Source organism: Mucor mucedo (genome assembly GCF_025094135.1).
Source record: "Mucor mucedo strain NRRL 3635 chromosome Unknown EV154scaffold_55, whole genome shotgun sequence".
In the NCBI taxonomy this organism is placed as follows: Eukaryota; Fungi; Mucoromycota; class Mucoromycetes; order Mucorales; family Mucoraceae; genus Mucor; species Mucor mucedo.
The window spans coordinates 101,578-113,679 of NW_026252339.1; the positions used below are offsets into that span (position 1 = coordinate 101,578).

Here is a 12,102-nt window from a genome sequence, read left to right on the forward strand (position 1 = left end):
TTTCTTAGAGAGTGATTCCAGCATAGCCTTGACCTGATGTCGTCATTAAGAAATGGGATCAAAGAAAAAAATTGGTTTTTTTTCTTAAGAACAAAACAAACACAGCAATGGTATCAGACACTCCAGTCAGGAGCAAGCAAGCTTCTATACCCACGTCGTTCTTCATAGAATGATTCCTGCAGAGACTTCGCTTGATACCGTCATTAAGAAGTTGTATTGAATAAAAACAGAGATATATTTTTATTAAGCGTATAGGACCCGCGGCCAGTGCAGCATGTGATCCAGTTAACAGCGCGCAGACGTCAAGAAATAAACCGTTATTATTGAAGAGTGAGTACCGCCAAACCATGAGTTGATGTCGCCTAGAGTAAACCGAAATGAATATAAAAAAAGGAAGATATTTTTTTTTCGGCGAATAAGAGTCACCACCAGCACTGTTGTTACTCCATTTTGCATAAAGCGGTTTTCCAGACATTAGCCGTTATTTACAAGCAGTACTCTCTACAGAACCTTGACCTAATGTCGCCATTCAAAGCGCACAGTTAAATTAAAACAACGCCCTTTTGATTCCTTAGTATCGCCCGTCATATTGGCTATCGAATCACGGATTCAAAGAAGCGCCTTATTTTTTGCTTCAAAACGGTAGCTTTGCTATTACATTACCAATTACGATTTAATATATATATAATGTACATCAAGGTTTCAATCGTTTTACCTGTAGGTTTGGATAGATAGCGTGTTAGACACCTATGGTGGTAAGTATGAAATAATTTCTTGGAGTATTTTCTTGTTTACGCACTTGACATTCACTATGTACTGGTTATCAAAACAGAGAACGAAAGAGAGCTATATTTTGATATTAACAAAATTAAGTGATGAAACTCTTGCATACTGGCTAATTTTATCTTTACCATCACCATGTGATCTGCTACACGTGTTTAAAATCTTCCTATTTCCAACGTTTAAGCTATAACAGGTTTTGTGAGTCAAATGAGCAAAACTTCAAAATATTACTAACTTACCAATTTTAGATCATGTTTATAAAAACAACTGGTGACTATCTCTGTACCCTCGAAAGAAAGAATTATCATGAACCGTCTTCCAGCTGAAAATATGTGTTGGCTAAAAACCTTCCCGATATGCTAATTCTGACAACAATATTTACTATGCCGATTCCGTGTCTGTCCAATACACAAAATTAATTAAATGCTCATTTGAATAGCCCACAGCATTCATATATTTGCAAATGGGACTCACTGGTATTCCTGAAATTCTCACCGCTGAATCAACATCTGCTCCTACACCAGCAACTGTTACTTCGTTGTAGCTAGCACTCAGTAATATTACTACAGGTAGAGGGATACTTTTTATACATTAACGATTGGCAAGACTTGAAAGAAATGCTGCTACTGCTACTACTGCTGGCCCGCTGCTACAGAACTGAGATCTTCAGTTCATTCCGACTTGTCTGTCAGTTTTTGACGTAAATATTTATAAACCTATCAAACATAACTGCAATTTTTAGGTATTGATCCGTAAAAACTGTAGAGATTGCATAGCCAGCAAGATTTTGCTGGGGAGCTGCCAGAGTATAGCTCTTTATCCACTGCAAACATCATTTTGTCTGATTACCTTTAGGAGGATGTTACACTGTACGATAATGTTGCTGCTAACGTGCATAAAGACACGCATTTTACTGTCGCAAAAAAGCCATGTATCCTGAAAAAAGGGAAACATCACTATTAACACTCGGAGGATGTAGAGAAGAAGAGGTCTTATGATATTGAGATACTTCGGTCTGGTTTAACAGCAAATATACCCTATAATTGCATTCAAAAGCTCAGTAGTGTAATCATGCATAATGATCGCCAATTTACGTACCCCTTACTAAATAAAAAATTACAAGTTGATAAGCGAAAAGCCTATATCCCACTTTATTTACAAGTTCAGCATGCGGCGACTTAACCACATCACATTCCTTTAAAATAATGTTCTGCTTTTCGTCATGTTTCTGTCAAATATATGTAAAGAGATATTAGTTATTCGAATTATTTATAGATGTTTGATTGAACCTCTAGATACGTTTACAGAAGCTTGCAACAAAAATGAGACCGAAATTCAATGGTGGTGAAAATACCAACACCATTATGGAACAAGCGACTTTTCTTCTTTTTTCATGTGAGATACAAAGATGGTGTTTGTTTATCCGACTTCGTGTAGCATCCTGTTGGTAATGTCGGTTTTGGTCAGATATTAGTACCTTTTAATCAAACTTTATATTGGATAGAAGTGCCGATGATGATTGTCGTATTGCTGAAGATCTCTTAACTATCAAATCTTTTGTTAGTGTCTTCAAATAATACCAAAAAAAATGTGATACTTTACGGGAGTCTACTCAACAAATCCATATAAAAGTGGAATATATTCCACAGCACGAACAAGCTTTCACAAAATTCACGCTTATATTCCACCATTTTCTTTAAATAAAGGTTATCAAAGTCCATTACCAAATGTGGTAATGAGCACGTTCTGTTCCACTTATACCACCAAACGATAAGATAGGTTTTAGCGTTCTCCCCAAAGCCAATCTAGCAAAGTTATAATAAGATGGGCCAAGATTTTACGAATGACTAACTGGTACATGGGTAGACTGAATTTACTTTTTGCATACGCATTCGATAAAATAACACGTTTCTACGCAACACTTGAAGTCATAAAGAATTATACGGCTGCTTCGTGTAGCTCTTGAATTCTAACTGTTGTACCCTACGCAAGTAACGAAGAAAAAAAAGTTGTTACTAACATTGCCGTCATTGTCATAATTGTGGGATTTTTTAAAATGGCGAAACATTTAGCGAATGTAAAGAAGGTGACATACCGAGAATGTATTTCTTGTTTTGCTATTTCACCATCTATAAGCTATGATGAGGACTTGAAAAAAAAAAGCAAGCAAAATTTCTAACCTTTTGCTAATTAATAAATGCCACTTTCAAAATTTTAAACCACGCCAGCTTTTGTTTTTGGATGATGTCTTAACCATCCACAGAGAAGTATATAACGACATTGGTTCATGTGATGAACTACACTTGTGTTGGAAGCTCGGTTTATTTGTTTTCTAAACGCAAATGAGTGATTTAATAGTCATAGAGAAATGCTTATCTTGTTAGGATAAATTAGATCTGATAAGCTATTTTTAGATTTTAGGGAACTCTGGTATTACTACTCCAGTAGGTAAGTGTACAATCATAGACGGATGGCTACCCACTACCGGTAAATGGAATGAAGGAGGTATATTTAAGGGTTCAGATTCCAATTTTTATTTCCACAATGTGGGTAAGTATTTCCCACAAATAGATCCTCGTCTTTCTCAGATAGATGCAATGAATCAGGGAATTATAGGTTTTAGATCTGGATTTTTATTATTCAATTGGGTAGGTCTTTCTCCGCAGACAAATCCTCTATTGCTGTAGGTGAATGGATGAAGGTAAAGCGTTTATAGTTTTGTGCTAAGAAATAACTCAAAATGATTGGCACCTAAGATTGTCTACCCTTTTAAGTAAATGACGTTAGTTTTTTTTTCGCGCACCTTGTTTATTGATCAAAATTAGATGGATACTCGTACAAGGGCATATCTACCCAGATTTGAATGGATAAATACTCCCAAACAACCATTGAACGTTTCGTTTGCAAATATTCGGTTTACGGGAAGTAATATTTTTTGTAATCTAGGTCACTATACAAAGAAAATTTATAGTTCATCTAAATTTGAAAGTGTCCTAAGGACTTATAGAGTCTTAACATTAAAAAGTGCTTTTGAACCGCGTGCGACGGTAATTTTTTTTCCACTCCGTTATCTTACTGCAAATTAATAGACCCTGTCAATTATTTTGCTTACATAGTCCTACATGAAAAGGTTTATGTGGGATTTATTTTTTACTCAGGAATAAAATGAATCTGATTAAGAAGGAAATAATTTTTTGGGCATGAAAGGAACAAGCAGTATTGCTATTCCTAAGCAATGAAATGTTCTGTTTTGCTTTACTTTTTTAGAATTTACGTAAGGGTTTTTATCAAAATGTTGCTATGGAACAGAAAATTTTTAAAGAAAACCTTAAGTTGATTATCAGGTTTTAGAATCGTGACTTAATTTAAAGCAAGAAAATTAATATAGTCGAATCATTATAAAATCATTAGACCTGAACTCTTACATAGCTAACTTGATTGCACAAAGTTATCCTAAGTTAGATTCTTTGGAATGCTTTTCAAGGAGTTTATTCAATTATTTGATCGTGGTATGTGCTTGGGGTAGTACAAAAATTACTAGTCGTGAGAACAGATATTATCTATAAACATCTCCGAAGCAATAACAGTCCTTTCACCCTTGTCTTCGTTTCTTTATTTACTTCTTTTTTTTTCCTGTTTTAACTTCCACTATCACTATTCTTTTCTTATTCTTTTCCCATTATTTCACCATTCCATCACCATTCCTTCTTATGTCCTTTCCCATTCCTTTTCTTGCCCATCTCCCTTTCTTAACTTTCCTTTTTTTTGCGAATCCTTCCCTTCCCCATTCCCTTATTCACCACCCCTTTTTTTCTTTCCCCCCTTTTTTTTTCTTCCACATTGTTCCTAGATAAATTCGCTCACTCGGGAAGTGGGCTGCGGGTTGTTGGCGTTTGTGAGGGTACTTGATCGTCTTGCTTGTTCTGAAATGAAGGATTAAAGTGACCGTTCTTATCTGGTGAAACTGTCTCTTGCGGAATGGGATTGGCGGTGTGAGGGCGCACGTACGGTATCAATGGATACTTCTCAGACTTGGTCGACTGCATTGAGTGCTTTCTGAAGAATGCTAATGTCTGGTAAGCCATCTTTATAAAACGTATTTTATGCATTAGAGCCATATGTTACATCTTATCTTCTTTTAGGGATTACCTGCTTGCTTCCTTGTAGACGAAACCTGTGGTATATTCACTTGTATGGGAGATCATACTGTATGGATACTTGTAGTCTTGTGGTGAAGCGGTCATGTACTGGAACACATATTGTACGTGTGAGAGTGTTTATAGCTCCTCTCATAAGTAGATGCTGGCTAACTTTAGCCTGAAAGGTAAGATTGGTTGGGGCTGGTTTAACACGAGGATTTGTTTGTGTTTTCCTTTTCTATTAGATACTGCTTGAAGTGCTGGTTTCTCTTGGTCAAGGTATCTTACCGTCTTGTAATCTTCTGGAAACAACACAAGGTCTTGTCTGTCTTCTATCCAAGTTTCGGTCGAGTTCAAGTCTAGCACCACCAAAAAAACTAGAAAACAAAAAAAAAACAAAAAAAAAGGCCTGGTGCCACCCTTCCTTTGCTCCTTCCGCTCCCTCCTCGTTTCCTTTCCGCTTCTCTCTGGCCTGGTGCTATTCAAACTTTGTATATACTCCTTCTCTGTAAATATTTCTGCAAGCCTGGTGCCCAAGTCTTCTGTACATAAAAAATCCGCTGTAAATAGCCCGGGGGGACTGGTGTCCCCTACCTCATACTGTACATATGTCATTTACTGGTTAGGTGCCAAAACTGTAAATACCTGGAGGCCCCGTGCCTCCGCCCCATACTGTACATATTTTATTTATTTGTACTTTTTCTCTCTCGGCCTGGTGCTGAGAAAACTTGTGAAATATTGGCGGCCTGGTGCTGTCCTCCGGAACCATTTGTACATACAAACCCCCTCCCACACTGTACATATTTATAAAAATCTTAAAAAAAAAAACAAAAAAAACAGAAAACAAAAAAGCACGAAAAAAAAAAAAAAAAAAAAAAAAAAGACAAACAAAAACAAAACAAAAAAAAAAAAGAAAAAAAAATTAAAAAAAAAAAAAAAAGGTGTTGGGCTTGGACAAGACTGGAACGAAGATGGAAGACTTTCAAGACTTTGTGTTGTTACCATGAAGAATACAAGAGGGCAAGATATCTTGAACAATTGAAACCAAATCTGAAGGCAATATCTGATAGAAAAGGTTGTAATTCGCAAGCATTTCTAAATGTTCGATCAGCTCCTTCCGATTTTATCTCTCTTGTTAAAGCGCCGGCATTTGCTTATGGGTTGATGCTATAAATACTCTCTTAAAGTATGTGCAAACGTGTTCTTTTACATGTGCTGTGGATCTTCAAGGCTACTTGTTGAAGTACGGTATGGTTAAACATGCAAGTGGATGTATCATGGGGAGTAGTTTACTTGGTAGTAGGTAGGTATGAAAGGATGTTAGCATTTGGATGATTGCACTTGGTGTTAGGAGGCTGGGTCTGGGAGGTGTTCGTTGATATCTTGCGTGTTTCGCACCTTGCAGCGTCAGTTCTTTTCTGGTAAAAGCAGACAGCATTGGGTAATTACGTCGCGCCGTCCTTCCTTAATGGGTGTGAAGATTGGTCGGTATTCAAGCTAGGTTGATAATTCTAAGGTTCGCGGAACGGGTTTGTGGAGGAGCCTGGTAACGTTTTGTTCCCCCGGTAAGTATAGCCCTTGAAAACTCCGCCACTATTTGTATTATCGTTGTAAGTATCACCCTTCCACTGACCACACTAACTCCTTTCTCGTCGTAAGTATCGCCCTTCCACTCTTTTCTTCTATGTTTTCGTTTTTGGGTCAGGATGTGCTTCCACCTTCTCGTGGTCTGACCTGTTAAGCCTATATTGGTACTGAGAGAAGCACACAGTTAATATTATTAATAAAAGAAATTTTTTCATTAACCTAAAAATCTTGTTTACGCCTCACTTTTTTTAATACTGATTTCATGCAGCTTTGTTTACTTATGTGATTAGTAAAATTAGTTGGTTTGAAAGAGAAAATCGCCTGGGATTTATAACATAGACTACAATTGGACAAATAAACAAAAATTAGTAAAATAATCAGCATTCTCTAATGCTTTTTATCAAGAAACTAATAAAAGCATATTTGTTCTCATTAGGGTATGTAACGTTAAAAACTGGTTTTCATGACAGTGCATATATATGACCAACTTGGCGCTATCTCGTAACCGCTAATCATTCTTAGCGAACGCTATTTGAAGCAGAAAAAAAAAGTGTCGCAAGATTAAAATTCGATGTACCGCAAGGAACTGTAACATTATATTAGCTGTGTCGACAGGGATACCAAAAAAAAGTAAATGAGGAACTGAAGTAACAGCACCATATGTTTGCCCTATTTCCTAACTCTTGATGTAATATACAAGTTGTATTCACTTTTTTTTATGGGGTAGGACGTTGTTCCCCTATTGCTTTTTCCGTGGTGGATTAGGAAAATAGGTTACACTATTACGTATATCTATCATAAATATGGATATAATGGAACCAGAACAAGACATCAATCGGGTCCACTATCTGTTTCGTAATACAAAAAATTAATATCAACCGATAATATTTTTAATCAGGATGATAATGAAGATTTAGATGCCCTATCATTAAAGACCTTTCTGAAAACTTTCCTGCTATTCGACAAGACAGCGAGCTTTTTTATACAGTGCGTGGTACCATTTATCTATCTAATCCGTTTATTTCAACGCACGCATACGAAATTGGCCTTTGCAATATTTAGAAGGGGAGAGAAAAATAGTTGTGAATGTAATAAGCAGCCAAAACCGTTTCACCATAGCATGCTGAATGATAATAAAATTGGAGAATTTGAATGCGCTCATAATGCTGGATATCATCTATCATCAGTACCCTAATTGTTTATCACAAACAAATAGAGCAAGTTATTTATCAACAAGCATAAAAATGTGTGCTACCAAAGATGCTACTTGGTTGACGCAATAACTCACGTTGATCAGACTATTTGCCCCATTGCTGATTGCTCTAGAGTTATCAGAAAATCTGAATTCTAGAAATACTAAATTTAAATTGTCCGATAAATTAGGTTGTAATCATTCAATGGAAAGACCGGCATTCCAATTAAAAAAATATCCTAGCACAGAAAAAAAACAATCATTGCAAGAAACAATCTACAGGGAAGTATTTGATTCTGAGCTCTATGCAAATTATGTAGAGAATGGGTTTTATAAAATAACTATGACGTTAATTCGAAAATTGACATTGAAGGCTTCAGTAATACATTTCCAGCACTTAAATGACGAAAATTCATTGTGTAATTTAAACTACAATGTTACCGAAAAGTAGAATGCAATCAAGATAAATTTAGACATGGTTACATGATCGTATTGATTTAATCGAAAACATACTTTCCAAGTAATTAGTGTTTTTAGAAAAGTCAAGGAAACCTTAAATAGTATTTCGCCGTATCAACAACAAATCATCAAATTAGGGTCCAATCTTCTTTTGATCAGGCTAAATGAACAGAAAACTGCAACAAGTAGAGTATAAACTATTCATGATTTCGTTGATGATGTCTACCGTAACGAGTTAATGAAATTTTTTAGTCATTGTGCAACATATTTTTGCATATTTTGTTTGGAAAAAAGAAAGCATGGAGATGATGTAAGAAAAAAACCAAATAGTTGGCGAGAGGCTCCATGGCTGTTGCTTAAAGATTGTAAAAACGTTGTTGAAATCAAAGTATAGTGTAAAAAAAAAGATGAAAGTACATTCAATGTAAGTATGATAGTACTTGCGTCTGTTATCTTCTTATTAATTATTTTATCATATTAGGCAATTAAAAATTATCACATTACGCTGCGACGTGTTTTTTTGGTGATCTTGTCTTTTTCAGGCCCATCGATGTTCACTCGATTCATGACATGCATCTCTATACTTATATTGCTAAAGCTGTCTTTTTATGTTTTTTCTAAAGTACAACCATTATTCTAAGCTTTGATTGAACGAAACAAACAATGCGGTGGAATAAATTCACTACTCCTTTACTGATTTCAAAAAGAGGAAAGAGAGATTTCGATAACTAAAATCTGCATCCTGGTTTAAAGGCAGTTGGTTGGCAACGGGGCCTAATATATATCGTCTTTTTATTTAAGACCTTGAATTATTGGCTCTAATTTATTGAAAAACTGATAAGCGAAAATCGTTTACAAAATAGTATTGACAAAGTCAAAATGATACAACTTAACCACAGCACATATATTACTTAACAATGTTCTATTTTTTGTTTTGTCTCTGTCAGATAGAGGAAAAGATTTATAGGTTAATTGAATTAATAAAACTTCTAGATTGTACCCTTACAAGTGTTTTCCATCAGTACAGATAAAACTGATATCAAGAGTCAATGATGGTAAAAAATCATATCATATCATCAAAAGAACGGCTCGATCTTCTTTGCCGCGAAATACAAAAATGTTTAGATTTGATCGAACGCCCCAAATTTGAAATCGACTTCCTGGAAAAGCCTGCTAGTAATGTGAGCTTCGGCCAAGTATAGGTTTCTATTTATTTCGAATTTGTATTGATTGGTAATGTAGATAATAATTGTTTTATTGCTGAGGATCGTTTGAGTACAAAAGTTTTTCTCAATGCTTTTAAATAGAAAAAAGAACAATTTTATGCTTCACCAGACACTATCCATCAAACCTAAAAAGTTGTGGTATCGATTCTTCTTGGGGGCACGCTATGGCATGATTCACATTTATATTCCGCTACCATCTTATGCAAGGGTCACCAACGTCAATTAAAAAATTGTAGAAAAGCATATTTGGTTGGACTAGCATCATCAAGCGAGAAGGTAAGATTTAGCTTTCCTCTCAAGTCAATTTATATTGTTATTATAAGACAAGGCAAACATTTCTCATGTGAGTTTCAGGTAAGCTGGTAGACTGTAATTGTTATTGGAATAGGCAATTGATGCAATATCCAGTTTCTAAAAAGCACTTGAAGTCAATAAGAAACAATTTGCTGTCCTGCATAACGCATGAATTTCAACTACTGGACCCTACAGAAATAAGGGCATAAAAAAGTTGTTATTAACATTGCAGACATTGGGGAAAGGTTGACTATGGTTACTCATTCTGCAAATGGGACGAAATTCATATTCCAAGTTTCTAGTTCTCTATTTGTCATTTTTGTTATCAACTTGCTTTGATGAGGACTCCAAAAAAAAGCAGTAAAAGTATCCAACTTTTGCTCTTAAAAAATTCACCTGTCAAATGTTTTCAAACCACGCCAGCTAAACGGTTTTTTTGATGAGTTCTTAACTTTACGCAGACGGATATGGTTCTACTATGGTTTGGGAAAGGAAACTTTTTTGTAACCGATAATCCGTATAATGTTTTTTACTAATGCAGATGAGTGGTGTAATAGTCATAGATAAATGCATATCCGGCTAACATAAATGAGAAGGGTCAGATAATTTTTATGTTTCAGGGTGTTCATGTTTTTTTAATTAAATCAGTACGTCCAAACCCTTAGCCAGATGCTTGACTACCGCAAATTAGTGGAAACGGTATAGATGTGTATATTTCGACATACGTTTATATTTTACTCAGAATTTATAGACCATTTACCCTGTGTAATTAAATATTCATGGGGCATAACTAACTGACAAAAGAGGCCTGTAATTGAATAGATATATCTAATTCCGGTCGTATATTATTTGAACAAGAAATAAACGCTAAAACACAGAAATATTTGACGACGATGAGCAAATCCAACCTATCCAACCAACCTCAGGCTTTATGCTGGATAGGTAGGAGCCTATCCAGCCTATCCAAGCTCAGGCTTTCAGCTGAGCCAATCCAACCTATCCAACCTATCCAACCTATCCGGTACAAAAATAATTCGTTATATACTTGGAGATACGTCGTACCATGAGGAGAGTACATGCGTTTTTTCTGATAGTGCGATAATATATGGTATAAACATAAAGCAGGTCTTCTGGTGTAAACCATGTTGCATATTACGTTGCTTTATTTTAAGGAACACATCATTACTGTTTTGTCTGGTATTGTCTGTGTCCTATTTTTTTGCATATAGTTTTTCACCCATCACCTGAGCTATATGCCGTATATGTATATGTTCAATGCTTTAATTCTGTAGTTTTCTTAATAGAAATTAATCTTTATTATGGGTCATTGAAATTGACAATTGGGTCCTAATAATTCAATCAATTTATGGTATTCATCTTGAAAAAAGGTTTAAATTAGGCATACTGGACAGATTATCATGAAAAAATGATTTACCAAAAAAAGAAAAAGAAATCAGCTGCACATACTCTGTATTAAGGAAAATATAAATAGCTCGTTCGTATCACCATGCAATCGTTTGTATCACTGTAATTAATGTGTACCCAATAATTTAAAGTATGCATGCATTGGTCCTGAGTATCCATCCAGTGCTTTTAAGCATACATCCATTGATTTTAAGCATTCATCCATTGATTTTAAGCATGCATCCATTGATTTTAAGCATTCATCCATTAATTTTAACTTTCCACGGATTGGTATGGTTAACCTGATCCTAACTATTTCACTTTCAAACATCTTAAGGGAATCCATGATCGTTTCACTCGTTGTGGGAGTAGCTGTCTGAAATCACTAATTGTTGTCCAACCGTCATCAATCTTTCTCGTGGTCCAAATTTGAATTATTTCATCCACTTTTAAATGCAAACTTACGATATGCGTTAATAAGATATCGGCTAGCCCTGAGATCTTTAATTCCATCTATGTCGGAATATGATCCTCATAGTGCCACCAAAGATACGTTTCCGAATAATTATTTTTTAGGATTCCGGTACGATTGGTTTGGGTTACAATTATGGAATCATTGTCTCGAAACTTACGTATCGTGTAGTGTTTCCTAAACAGTTAAGGTTAACAAATAAATAATAGAAAACCAGAAAAGGATGCAATATTATACCTATTTGAGATTACATGGGAAATAGCAAGTCGAATTCAGGCGCGTCGAAAAGTGATAACAACCTCTTTGCCTACAAGGTAATTGAGGTAATTTAAAGTGAGGACAGAGCCATGTGAAACGCACGACATTCTGTGATTCTTGGCTAAAAAGAAGACGCGAGGAGAAAATAGAAATCTGGACTACAATTAATTGAATTAGACTTGATTACGTGCAAATGTAAAAGTCTTACCGAATGCTTTTGCCTAAGAACTAGACGACTTATTTTCAAAATAGCTGGTACGGAATCTCACTCATTCGGATGAACGGATG

The 12,102-nt window shown here is 35.4% G+C and overlaps 3 protein-coding genes across 3 annotated transcripts; 1 reads left to right on the forward strand and 2 right to left on the reverse strand.

The window, feature by feature from the left end:
• Positions 1–747: 747 nt before the first annotated feature.
• On the reverse strand, positions 748–1,860 carry EV154DRAFT_482180 (uncharacterized protein; the record flags this gene model as incomplete). The annotated part of the gene is made up of 6 exons (XM_051598475.1): positions 748–846; positions 1,023–1,122; positions 1,166–1,363; positions 1,500–1,606; positions 1,633–1,798; positions 1,820–1,860. 6 exons carry the CDS (start codon positions 1,858–1,860, stop codon positions 748–750), a joined length of 711 nt encoding a protein of 236 aa, XP_051456871.1.
• A 979-nt stretch (positions 1,861–2,839) lies between these two features.
• EV154DRAFT_482181 (uncharacterized protein) lies at positions 2,840–4,134 on the forward strand (the record flags this gene model as incomplete). Its single annotated transcript, XM_051598476.1, has 6 exons — positions 2,840–2,869; positions 3,198–3,333; positions 3,355–3,431; positions 3,609–3,708; positions 3,730–3,830; positions 4,051–4,134. 6 exons carry the CDS (start codon positions 2,840–2,842, stop codon positions 4,132–4,134), a joined length of 528 nt encoding a protein of 175 aa, XP_051456872.1.
• Positions 4,135–11,211: 7,077 nt separating this feature from the next.
• On the reverse strand, positions 11,212–11,597 carry EV154DRAFT_564337 (uncharacterized protein; the record flags this gene model as incomplete). Its single annotated transcript, XM_051605834.1, has 2 exons — positions 11,212–11,460; positions 11,550–11,597. 2 exons carry the CDS (start codon positions 11,595–11,597, stop codon positions 11,212–11,214), a joined length of 297 nt encoding a protein of 98 aa, XP_051456873.1.
• Between the last annotated feature and the right edge of the window lie 505 nt (positions 11,598–12,102).